Source organism: Buceros rhinoceros, unplaced genomic scaffold (assembly GCF_000710305.1).
Source record: "Buceros rhinoceros silvestris isolate BGI_N320 unplaced genomic scaffold, ASM71030v1 scaffold23593, whole genome shotgun sequence".
NCBI classification, from domain to species: Eukaryota; Metazoa; Chordata; class Aves; order Bucerotiformes; family Bucerotidae; genus Buceros; species Buceros rhinoceros.
The window spans coordinates 514-13,350 of record NW_010402153.1 but is presented as its reverse complement, the minus strand read 5'-3'; the positions used below and the strand labels follow the sequence as shown (position 1 = coordinate 13,350).

Genomic DNA, 12,837 nt, shown 5'->3' with positions numbered 1-12,837 from the left:
CTGAAAAACATGCTTCTGTGAAGGGCTGTATTTGCCCACAAGGGTTTTCTACCCCCCCCCTCCATTCTTGAGTTGTTTCACCAAAAAAGTAATCTTTAGTCTGCCTTACTTGCTGGTAACATAGCAATTCCAAACATTTTTATTAAGTGATGTACAGCTGGAGTCATCCAGTGACATCTGTCTTGTTACAGCTACTTCTGCATGTTTAAAACAGTTCTTTGGAACAAGAGATTAGAGCACCAATATGAGGATACCGCAAGCTTTACCTGCTGCTGTTATAGAAATTCTTCATTTTAGATCAATGCACTAAGATTTGTCTCCTGTCGCTTGTTTTCCTGTACTAGACAATATGCTGGTTAAAAGTGTCCTGCTAGATGACAGAAAGCCAGTTACTCCCAGAAAAGCTGGTACCTTGGTGCTCTCAGGGGAAGGAGGAACTGAAGCAGCAAATAATCCCAAATAATCCCTTGCCTGGTGTCCCGAGCGTCACTGCCTGCAGCACAGCTAGTCAGGAATTTTGAACGCTCTGGTTTCTTCTGAAGTTAATTTTGAAGTGACACCATTAGCTTTAGGACACTTAACTACTCACTCCTATTAAATTATTTAGTATTTGTAAGGTTATACCAGCCAGAAGCCATAATGAACCAAGTGCTGAAGTTTTTCAGTTCAGACACAAAACTCCTCTTCCATCAGTGGTATGAGAGTTCAGAAGCAGTTTCTGTCACGATAGTTAGAGAACATGCTTGAAATGTCACTGACTGCTTCTGCCCTCCTCCACTAACACTAGTGCTTTCCTCTGCCAGAACGAGCTCCAGATCTAACTCATTTTATTAGCCATATGTGCCTTCCCATCCCACAAAAAAATGTCATTGCTGCACTGAATTGGCATTACAGTTTTATCTTGTTTTAAGCAAATAATTGGCAGAAGCCACTCCTGGCCATTGGCAAGAACAGGTATTTTCTGCCTAGCTTAACAGATCACTGATGTTAAGCCTACTCATTCCATCTGATAACAGATGCTTTTTAGTACTGACCAGTTCTAAGGCAGAATTTGACTAATACAGTGAGTTTTCCCATATTTCCTGAGATACTGGCTCTGCAGAGTTCTGTACCTACTGCTCCTACCAAGAGCAAAGCAAGTTTTTCAAAATGAGACACATGGAGCACAGTGGAAAGAATTACCAAGTACAGAGACCTACACCAGATACGCTAAACGCAAGTGACTATGCGGAGTTCTTTGGAAGGGTCACCATACCTCTCTTCTAACCAGCTCAACAGCTGCATCCATGTCTTTTTGGCTATATTTTAGCACATCTATAATAGCATCCACTGCAGTGTTCGCGGAAGCAGCAAGAGGGAGTGGAGATATATCGCTAGGCAAAGAGTCTGGAACTGGGGAATCTGTATCCTGTGAGGAAAAAAAAGGGGAGTTTCAACAGGCTCCTATTTTCATGCCATTGATCAGCTGTATGCAGATGATTCAGTGGTAAATCAACATATTTTACTTAAACTCCCAAAACACCTAGATATCTTTGTTACCATTAATTTCTTACTCTGTAGGTATCCTTGGAACTACGCCGTCATCCCTAAGGCATAAGAGGCTGCTTTCCACCAGCTCTAGCTATCACAAAGCAAGCAGATGACAGCACACTTTCACACCAGTACGTAAGGCACCATTTCAGGATGAACTGCTATGTGCACATCTGTTCAATCAAGGCTGTCCAAACTATTAACCTTACACTGTATCAAGTTTAATCACAAAAGTGCTTTTCATCGCAGCCATGCAAGCAAAACTTTGTGGCTTCAGCTGCATGAAAAAGACTGCTTTATGACAGCATTCTTAAAAACATCTAAAATTCTCCTGTACCACGTGTAATGCCACCAGTCTTCACAAAAAATAAAGTCCACCACAATGTTCAGCTTTGACATAAGCAAGTATCCAGCCTGGGTTTTAAGATAACAGCTTGAATAAGCATTAAGTACTCAGCAATGCTTAGAATATCTGGGTAACTCTTAATTCCAGAACCTAGCTCATCCTCTTCCCAAAATCCCAACACGAAACTTGGTACCATTCAGGGCACCCTTACAGGAGTTGTAAATGTTCCCAGAAGATCTAGTCCTTTTGGTTTTTCTTCATTTTGAAGACTCACTGCAGGCTTTTCAGCTTCCTCCATCAATTTACTTAACTCAGCCAGAGGACTAAAAATGAACACAGACCATTATATTCAAGTGCTGCTTTTCTTTGTAAAGTCATGTATTATAGCCCGGGCCGAGTCAGCACCTACCCACACCGAAGCGGAGCTGTCATGACACTTGTATTTGTTTCAAGAGTACCAGAAATGGGTTTTCTCGGACTGTCTCTCAACAGAGGGTCAAACTTCAAATACAGCGACTGTTTCCTCAGGGCGGACTCTTTGAACTGAGGGGACAGAGGCATAAACTGGCAGATATGCTGCTTCAGAGCAGAACACACACCCCACACACACATAGAAATAACCCTCTGGAGAGAGGGTGAGCCTGGTCTTCAGTGGCCAGAGCATTGTTCTCAAGAGAAAAATTACGTAAGAGAACTCGGTGCCCGCACGCTGAAGTCCTTATGTAATTTATCAAGTGAACTCAATCTGCTCACAGGCAGGACCAAAAGGGCAAACGTTTATGAACCACACAAAACCAGAAGACATTGGCAGGGAAAGGTTACTGTATGCCGAACGAGCAGCGTATATCATTCTGTGTGTCTTTGCTCATAGAGCGATGAGGACAAACACAGCGTGATCAAAAACCAATTTCAAGTCTGTATTCACTGTATATTCAGAGCCACTCCTACTCTGGACAAAAGCAGGAGAAAGAATAACTAAGCTGAACTAACTAAAACACAACAAGCCCAATTTGGAGACAAATTTCCTGAAACTGCCCATAAAACAAAAGAGCTTAGAAAAAATATTTTCAAAACAATCTTGCACTTTTAAAGCATTTATATTCTTGCAGTTTTGGCAACCAGAAACATCACCCATCTCAGTTTCACCACTATTAAAGAAAAAGGGCACCTTTGCAAGCTGAAAGCAGGAGACCTCTGATCCTCAGCAGAATTGCTTACAAAAACATTTTCTTCCACCACCATCCCCTACCCAAACTTTTTGACACATTCCTTTGGAATAAGAACCTATGTTTCTGTGGGCAAGTTGAAAGTGAAGATATTACATGAAAACTTTTAAGGCTTGACACAGTTCCATTTTCCTTTCCTCTCCCTTCGGCCAGGGAGGCAAACAAAACATTTCAGTGTCAGTACTTACTGATGAAGACCCAAACTGTTCCAGATAGTCTATTTCTATGCCCATTCCTAGAACTGGAAAAGAAGGAAATGGTACAATAAAGATGTAATGTTGTCGTACAATCTTACAGTGAAGCACCCACAGACAGAAACAAAGTAGTATGTGGGTAAAACAAATCCCTCATCTCATGAGTTCTAGTTTTTCAGTTGCTAAAAATCCTGCATTTTACCTGGACCTGAAAAAAAAATTTTTTTTAAAAAATCAGGCAAATATGAAGAGAGTGGGACTGCCAATCTCACCACGAAGTTAGCACACAGCTCTGATTGGAACAATGCAGTTACAGCCATCTCTCAATACAGATCCCACCCAAGGGACAGGCTGCACTGCAGTTGCACCGTGCAGTCATCCTTCCACACAAGGCTCCTACTACAAGGAGTAACCCTTCCCAGTGGTTCCATCACAGCTGTGTGGTACACTTTTCAGGCAGGCATGCAAGTGCAGGCAGACCCTCCACGCTGCTGTGAAAGCAGCGGCAAAGCTGTGCTGAGGCCTGCAGTAACCTGCAAGGCTCAGACACAGGCAGCTGTGTAGCATCAATGCTCTCAGTCTAGAAACTCCTTAACACCACAAGTGATTCTAGGGGAGCATCTTTTTCATCACAGAAAGCTGCCACTGAAACTCTAAAAAGATTGTTTCTGTACCAGCCTAATTTTCACCCTTCCAGGCAGCTGAACACTCATAGCCAGCTTTTCAGATTTAGCTTCATCCAGAGAAAGTTAGAAATATGCTTAGGTACATTTTGCACCTCTGCTTGTCACCGTAAGGTTTTACAGTCCTTTCAGAAGAGCAAAATTAGACACAAAAACTAGGATCAATGCCAGAACTGAAGTAGAGAAGTACATATGCAGAGCTTACTGCAGCATAAGTCTGCAGTCTGTCCTAAAGAAATGCCCTTACCTTCTGATGAGGGTCTGAAGAGCTCCTCAGGTTCAGCATTAGCTGTCTGCTCATCTGCTGCTGTTTCAGTTCTCTGGGAGCTAGGTTCAATTTCTTCTGCAGACAGTGACTTTTTTCCACTGTCAGCAGAAACCAAATTATCTTGAGAGGGGACATTAGCTGGAGACAGTTCAGATGAGCTCCTTTGCTTCTCCTGATGAGAAAAAACACAATCCTTTACTGTTCAAATAATGATTTAAATGCAATGAAAATCACAGTAACAACCAAATTGGTTTGTCATAACTAGCTGGACAGCCAGCATAATAAAGCAAGAGTTCAGAGGCACAGACACTAGGCTACCAACAGGGAGTACCGCTCACATTACACTTGAGTCCACACCCTTACGTTTGTCTTTACATGTGACTGTTCAAAAAAAGATTCTAAGCACCAAGGTACCAATTTGGCTGTCTCTGATGTTACCTTCAAAAGACAAGTCTGCGCAGTTGATATTTGTTCTAGAGCTGCAGAAGATGCATGAAAACACTTATTCTTACACAAATATCAAACATGGCTTTGACAATAAGTCAAAGAACTCTGTTTGGTGGAACAACTTGCGAAGAGCTGGCAACCTTCCCTATACCTTACCATGGCTCTCTCCTCTAGAAGCTCAGCTTCTGCTTGAACTCCTGGCTTGTCTTGAGTTCTTGGCTCGTCTTCTACCACATTCTGTTTGCTGATTTCCGTGAAGAAAAAAAAAAACATTCAAAATTCAACTCTCACAGTTCTGAATTCTGTATCACCAGCTATAGGGAGGCTCTGAACGAGGTTAAGCTTCTGTATGAGTTTCTACTGCCACAGTACAGGAGGCTTTAGAGGGTGGGGATGTAAATTCACTGACTTGTCTGGTGACAAGGCAAGTGACAGAAAGCTCTCCCTCCATCAGCAGCAGTTCTGCCTGGGAAGCAGACAGTCACAGCAGTATCACTTATTTCTATTCACTTAACAGTGTTCTCTCATTTCCATTTGTTAAACCTATTATTTTTTTAATTAAAGATAGGCTTTTTGTTTAATTAAGAACAGAATGACAAGCAGCCTGCTACTCTTCCCAAAGTAATGCTGCGATTACTGGTGTAAAACACAGAACTTCATTACTAGTCCGATACTGGAGTTACTACTGGCAACACAAACTGAGCTTTTCGCAGCAGTGAACAGTGGCTGATCAGATTACACAGGCAGCAAAAATTTCTGTCAAATGTTCATCTTGTGCCAGCCTAGTTCTGTTAAGCACCTACCTGCCTATAGTACAGCTGACATTCAGACTTTCCAGGAAAGGCAACATTCCCAAGTAAGACATTTTGTGGTGACAAAGAGAGCCACTTTAGCCACAGGCCTTTTTATTGGAGACCACATTCAGACACCAAGAACAGGGAAGGAAGCAGCAGCACCTCAGAGCTCAGCCAGCACACTAAACTGAACACAGAACCACCTAATCCCTTCACCCGTGGTATGATGTGCTACACTGCTGCCTACCTACCTGTTCTTATAAAGACAGCAGCAGTCACAGGATTCTCTGCAGTCTTCTCTAATCTTGGAGGATTGGGGGAAGAGCCACTTGACCAAGGTACTAATGCTCTTCCCACATAAGCCTGTTCCCTCCCATTCCTCCAGATTTAAGAACACCTTTTGCCCAGAGGAGGGTTTCCTGAAGGAGATCTTTTCTGTTGCAACATACTTTGCTAAAGGTTACAGTGTGCAATAGACTCAGCTAGCCTCAGAGGGAAGAGACCAAAGAGGTAGGAATCAGTGAGTTAGAGATACCATCTAATTATCTTTTCCTCACTGAGTTCAAGGTGCTTCCGTGTTTAGCTACAGATGTACTTACACATGTTTAGGTTCTCTCTCCTCAAGAGTTTCACAGGTATTTGGTCTGTTATCCTGCTCCACTGGAAGAGGCTCCTTTCTTGTTGAGGTACTATCCTGCTTCTCTTGTGGGTGAACTTTCTGAGAGCTAGGTTTAGAACGCTCAGGTGAGCTGGAAATTTTAGAGCCTCCTCCAAATGGATTGAAGTTTGGATCATCAAGTTTGTCCCAGTCAAATTTATAAGATGCTTTGGGAACAGGGATTTCATCTTCCACATTACTTTTATTTTGCACTTCAGTATTCTCCAGTTTTGTTTTGGCAATGGGAATTCTTTTGGAAGGTGGCTTAATTCCAGGTCTTTTACCTAGTTTCTTAGGAGGTGGCTTTCTAGCAGTGGCATTATCAAAGTCAAATTCCAGTTTTACTGGTCCAGCCTTGGTAGCACCAGGCTTTTCTGCAGGTTCCCCTTTGGAGACAGTGAGCTGTTCTGCAGAGGCTTTTTCTGCTACTGAAACATTCTGAAGCTCTGATTCCCCAGTTTTAGAAGAATTAGTTAAATCAGAACCACTGAGACCTAAGTTGCCAGATGACTCTGCAGGAGGTGTGGGTGCTTCTGCTGCTCCCAATGAACTGTTAGTTTGGCTCACGTATGCGGAAGCAGACTTCACATCGTGCACAGAGTCACTGATTGCTTGCTTCAAGGACAACTTGGATGTGTTAGGCTCCACCTCTCTCAATACAGATTCTTCTCCAGGAAAGAGAGTCTTCTCTTCACTTGAGCACTCCGTAGTTGCCACGGTTGAAGCAAGAGGAGCTGTATCATCTAGCAGAAGAGAATCATTACCTTTTTCAGTTTTCTCGGTGCTGCTTGACACTCTCACAGAGGACTTTTGCAAATCTCCAGGATAATGCTGCAACTGCACTGAACTTTGAAAAGGATTGATGTCATCTAAGTTATCAAAATCAAGATTGTAGGAACCTCGACTCTTCACTGGCATCTCATCATCTGGGTAAGGAGCTGTGCTGACCTTCTCTGGCATTTGTGTATTTATCACGGTATCGTTTGCTTCAGCTTCAGTCTTTTGTTCACGTGTACTGCATTAAAAAGAGAGTCACACATGCTATAGCTATTTCAGACATTTGAAATCAGCTTTAAAAAGATATTTGCACAAGTAGCTTTGTATGCTCAGAGTGATCTGGTTTTTCTTTTTTTTTTTACATAAGACAGCTGACAACAAAAGAACATCATAGCAAGGAAGAATTCAGTTGCCACCTGAACAATCGTAAGTTTGAGCTCTGGGGCATATGAACTATAGGGAGATCAATCCCTGAAGCTAGTCAGTATTCTTCAGGTATCTCTTCTACACAGTCATGTTACCTTACGGCAGCCATCGCTGGTGACTGCTCTACTCACTACAGCAGAGATGTTTCTAAGTCACTAGACAGGAAAATACACATTGCTTCAGAGGAGGTATTAACAGCGAGCGGCTCAAACACAGGCACAGCTAGTAGTACATCTTCATGTAGATTCATCTGTGAGTCATGACAGACTCACAAGTCTAGGACCACACTGAGTCATGACAACCAGAACATGAGAACTCAAATTACTTTGTCTGGTCACTCTGGCAGACATTCCCCACCCCCAAAGTATGCACCAGCACTTCATCTATGAGGGCCTAAATACCAAACACAGCCTGGACTTCAGGCACTGTAAAGGGTACCACAGCAGATCTGAAGAGGAAGCTGGTACACCAGAAAACACTTCTGCAGGCAGAGAGAGGCCAGATTCTCTGGCAGAAGAAACAGGTTAAAACACAAGTTTGTGTACTCACTGCTGCAGAGTATTCTACAAGCTATTGCTCTCCACATTATTTCCCCAAACTCTACTCAACTTTTGAGTTAGCCTCAGACTACAGAGAGTTAAGCCCTTACTTCCTGAAACAGGATTTCCTCCCATTGTTTTGTCCCTTAAAAGTTACTATTTCTACGTGCCATCCAGATCGGCTGTAGAACAGGACAGGATTAAAAGGCACTCACTGAAACACCGCTTTGATAAACCCGACAGCAAAGGCGGATACCGGAGTTCAGGAAGTCCTTCTCACCCGGTTTGAGTGCCTCTTCCCTGCAATAGTTCAGCCCCAGGCTGGTTCAACTGCTCAGGCCCCTCCCATTCTCCCTCGGTGTTTAACCTAATAAATGCCAGTCCAGAGTGAGACACCTGCTTGTAACTTGAATTACTTGAGACTAGTTGAAAGTGACTCCTTTTAGCAACACTCAGTCCTTTAGCTTATTTGTTACAAACAAATCCTGACACTTCCAATGGAGGAAGGACCTGTGCAGTGAAAGCAATGTCTTGACACACAGTTATGCCCTAACGAAACCCAATTCAGTACTGGCCCTTTTAAGTCCTGGGGACCTTATAGGTACCAAACCCTCACTGATGTGTGTGAGCAGCGAGTCTGGGGTATAAATGCCATTCGGCCATTTAACTGTGGTGGCTGGCTCAGAAGCGCTTTCCTAAAGGAGAGTATGCATGCAAAGGAACAGTTGAAGCAAATCTATACATTTACAGAACATTTAAGCATTTCCATCTTCCTCTCTTCTCCCCTTCCCCAGAACAAGAATGGGGTCAAGTGAGGGTATTGGAGAGTTACAAACAAGCAAAAGAATGTGTTTGCTCACAGAAGACAATGCTAATTTCTGAGATTTCTTGCCACTGGGAAATGCAGATGTCAGATGTTTATATAAGTTTAAAAAGGGGCTAAAAAAGTCAGCAAGAAAAATATTTATTGAAGCCTATTAAATAACGCCACTGTCATAGCATTATTATAGCATTTATAACAAAACTTATGGTACAGGAGAGTTACAAAACCCCAGACTGGAGCAGACTTGCTGCTCTTCTCTAGACAGCCACCATAAGCCACTTTGAGACCCAGGCTGCTGGACTATAAAGGCTTGTTCCTGCTTGGGATTGATGTTAGATTCACTTCGTATTGCTAGATTGTCTTTAATTTAATACTCATTGACTCCAGGTGTCAATTCAAGCTAATCCTTCAGAAGAAAGGGGAGAAAAATCTAAAGAGATAAACCAGTAAACATACAAGAGGTTTAAGGCTTGGCTTTGGAACAGTTGTTGTCTCACATGAAAACCTTAATGCAGGAGGCAGTTTTGTATTCTCTGCCTCACAGGTCTCTTTTCTCTTAAGCTGTTTCTACTAAAAGTCATCTCTGAGATCAATCACTGAGAAACAGAGTTCAGCGTTCACTATTACAGCCAAAATGACTGTCAGCACTGCTAAGAGAATTTCATCTTCAAACAAGAGGTTGTGTGAGGTCAGCGTTCATTTACATCTTGTTATAAAGTACAACATAACATTTTAACTTTAACAGGTTTATAAAGGGGAAGTTAACTTGGTTAAGTCCCACACTGCTGCTACTGTATTACTTACACAACATTGACAGGTAAAAGATCATCCATCAAGGCTTCACTGCAGTCATCAAGCGTGAAAGTAGTCTCAAGTTTGTCTGTCATAGCAGGACTTAAAATTTTTCGAGTCTGAGGATCTCTTAGAGGAGTCTGAAAGGTCACCTTTAAGAAAGGGGCAGTGGAGAGAGAGGAAAAAGGAAGAACATGAGCACCACAATACTTTCAAACTCCAAACAGTGTATGCATTCAGTGGCAGAGATCAGAGAAAGCAAGAGAATATAATCAACGTGAAAGCAATAGTTTACCTTCATAGCTTTAGCCACACTTTTTGGTGGCAAGTTTTCTTTCTGGGATAGGCGTAAAATAGAAGGCCTCCCTGTAGGTTCCGGTGGGGCAAAGAAAAAGCCACAGTCTTCCGCTGTTAGGTCATCACTGATGTTTCCTTCGTTTTCTGCATTTAAAATCTGCAGACTCATTCTAGAACATCAACACATACAACATCGCAGCATGAATGAGAGGGTGTGGTCAGCCAGATGCACTTTCAGATAATCCAAGCAGCTGGAAGCCTGGCAAAGATTAACAGCTTGCCAAGAAGGGTCTAAAATATTGAAGTCTTCCTAGAAAAAGGTGTATCTCAGAAGACTCTGAAAGCATCTGAACGCAGCACTGCACAGCCCCTCTGCTTTTGTGAGGGGTCTGAGAGGTTCAGCATTGATATTACCCTTTCCACAGTTCACATGACCTCCCTACTAATTAAGAGAGCTCTGTCAGTTGGAGGTTTCTTCACTCCCAGCCCCTTAAAGCCAGCAGCCACACAGAGTCCTGTCCCTTGTGACAGGGCACCTAGCTCAGCAAAACCACAGCTTTTGCAAGGGGCAGGTGACAATCACTTATTCAGATGGTCTCATTAGTGCATTACAGACCAGCAAAGAGCAAAACCAAATTTGGTTAGTAAGGGTGTGTTCAGAATCAGAGTCCTGAATAAAGTTATTTAGCTTCTTCCTGCACTGAGTACTTGCTAATTTGTAAGACACACGGTACTTAAGAATCCTTTACAGCACAGACATTATTGGTATGCAAACCTGGTAAAAAAGTCATTTAAAAGGTATTTCTTAAATATTGGTCTTCCATTGGACATGCACGAGCTTTAGCAGACTATAGAGGCTGATGTAATCTTTCTAGTATTTCAGGTGTAGAGGGCTGGCAACTAAAGCCTGCATCACAGATGAGAAAGGAAATTTAAGATTAAGAAAGGAAATAACTTTGAAAGAGGAAGATGACATTTCAAGTATGCCAGGCAAGCCAGCCTTGAACTCTGCCCACCTTTTATTGCCACTGGAGGCCTTACTGTTCTTAAAGGTTTAACACTCAGTGATGCTACTGCTGGTTCTTTAAAACAGAAACAGGGAAACCAAGAAAGTACCAGAGCACAGAAGGCACGTTCAGCAAGATCTAGGCACGACCACTGACCATGAAGGATGACCCCTGAGAAGTGTAGTCAGTTATCTGACAAACCACTAAGGAAGCCACTTCTTTTGTAAGAACTGATGTGTTATCTTCTGCCACCTATGCGAGATGATCAGTATCATCAGGTGGAGGTGTTGCCTTCTGCAAGGGATCACTGTGCCAAGTGATCTCAAACAGCTAACCCTCAGCTTGTTTTTCTACCCTCCATCACACAGGCAAGATTAATCCAGAAAGTCAGCTGTGGGAGAATCCAAGTTATTGTCTTCATTGTCATGAAGAGGTGGCAAGAACACTCCCACTGACATTTTTCTATCATCTTTTCAATCTCACTGCCTTTATGCATTCACATTTCTGTATTCAAGCCTCCATACACATTTCCCCACTCTTGCATCAACCCGTATGGGAAATTTGCTTCATAGTCTCCACTGAACTCAGCTGCTTTGTCTGCAAGCCCAAGACAGCACTTTTAATCAGCAGTGGAATGCAAACAATGGCTGCAGAAGCAATGCCACACAAAGCATGCCTGTGTTAGCTATTCTTCATGCCTCCTTTATTCTTCATCATATTCTTACTTTATCCCAAGTTATTTTATACATAAGGTATGTTTATATTAACACCTTGTAGAACTGGAAGCAGCCTCCATTGCTTTCCTTCATTCCAAACTAAAACTGAGACAACAGACCAAGAGAATCTTTACAGACTGCAGTTGTTACTGTAATTACTTTAAAAATTAAGCCTAGGACATGAAAAAGTTGTCAACACCTTCTAAAACAAGCTCTGTTGTGCTACTTGTGCACCATTACTAAACCAAGTTCAGATCGTTATAATACCCAATAAAATTACACCATCTACATACTCCACATTTGTCCAGGACTTCAGATATTAAATCTAAACATCAAAATCCTTTATAGGATGAAATAATTAAAAGTAATTTAAAATATTTGCAACCAAGACTTGATCTAATTTGTATTTCACAACTTCATTTGCTAGTAGCCAAGAGAAAGGGGGAAGGGAGGCTTTATTAAAGCCTTTCTATTTAAAGTGTCCAAGGCATGCCGGTATTGTGAAAGGCAGCAAGTGGTCCCCACTGTGGCAGATTGATCAAAGTTCACAAAAGGGAACCTGCCCCTAGTTTTAGAAGAACATTTAGCCAGGCACAAGCAGCAGTCTGTCATTCTGTATTTGAGAATGAACATAAATTCCATTACATCAATAGTTAAAACTCAGGTACCTATCATTTGTAAATTGAGGGCTTCATGGCTACTCCCTGTTGTTTAATGACCACTGGGGCACATCTGAAACACCAAAGTGATCTCAAATGCCTAAAAAAGCCACTGAACACACAGGGCAAAGACGGAATTTCTTGTAATTATCCTCCTGAACTCCTCCAGCAGCTAACATCACAGACAGCGTAACTCAGTATGTGCTGTGAATATTTCCAACTGACTCCATTGCCTAAAAAAGCCACTGAACACACAGGGCAAAGACGGAATTTCTTGTAATTATCCTCCTGAACTCCTCCAGCAGCTAACATCACAGACAGCGTAACTCAGTATGTGCTGTGAATATTTCCAACTGACTTTTTTTTTTTTTTTTAGTGCAAACATCTCACTTCAGGACAAATAAACATTCTTCTGGTTAACCGACTCCTCATAACCAGCACCTACCACTGACTACAGCGGTCACCCACCTTTCACCACACCATTTGAGGGGGGAAATTCGCAGCAGTTTTACCTAAAAAAACCGAGCTCGGTAGACAGACGGGGAGGCGGTTATCATAAGCCCGAAGAGGCCCTCGGTGCCCGCAGCTCCCTGCGGGCAAACGCGGGATGGCCATGGCCTTTGGTGGGAGCCGGCGACGTGGCGCTGCCCCGGGC

General features: G+C 42.6%; 1 protein-coding gene across 1 annotated transcript in view; it reads right to left on the bottom strand.

The window, feature by feature from the left end:
- TACC3 (transforming, acidic coiled-coil containing protein 3) overlaps positions 1 to 9,969 on the bottom strand; it is a 14,890-nt gene extending 4,921 nt beyond the window's left edge. The window contains 10 exon segments of the mRNA XM_010132559.1: positions 1,256 to 1,408; positions 2,088 to 2,199; positions 2,286 to 2,419; positions 3,291 to 3,343; positions 4,227 to 4,419; positions 4,851 to 4,938; positions 6,076 to 6,658; positions 6,698 to 7,161; positions 9,516 to 9,655; positions 9,799 to 9,969. Coding sequence (XP_010130861.1) covers positions 1,256 to 1,408; positions 2,088 to 2,199; positions 2,286 to 2,419; positions 3,291 to 3,343; positions 4,227 to 4,419; positions 4,851 to 4,938; positions 6,076 to 6,658; positions 6,698 to 7,161; positions 9,516 to 9,655; positions 9,799 to 9,969 — 2,091 coding nt within the window.
- Positions 9,970 to 12,837: the final 2,868 nt, after the last annotated feature.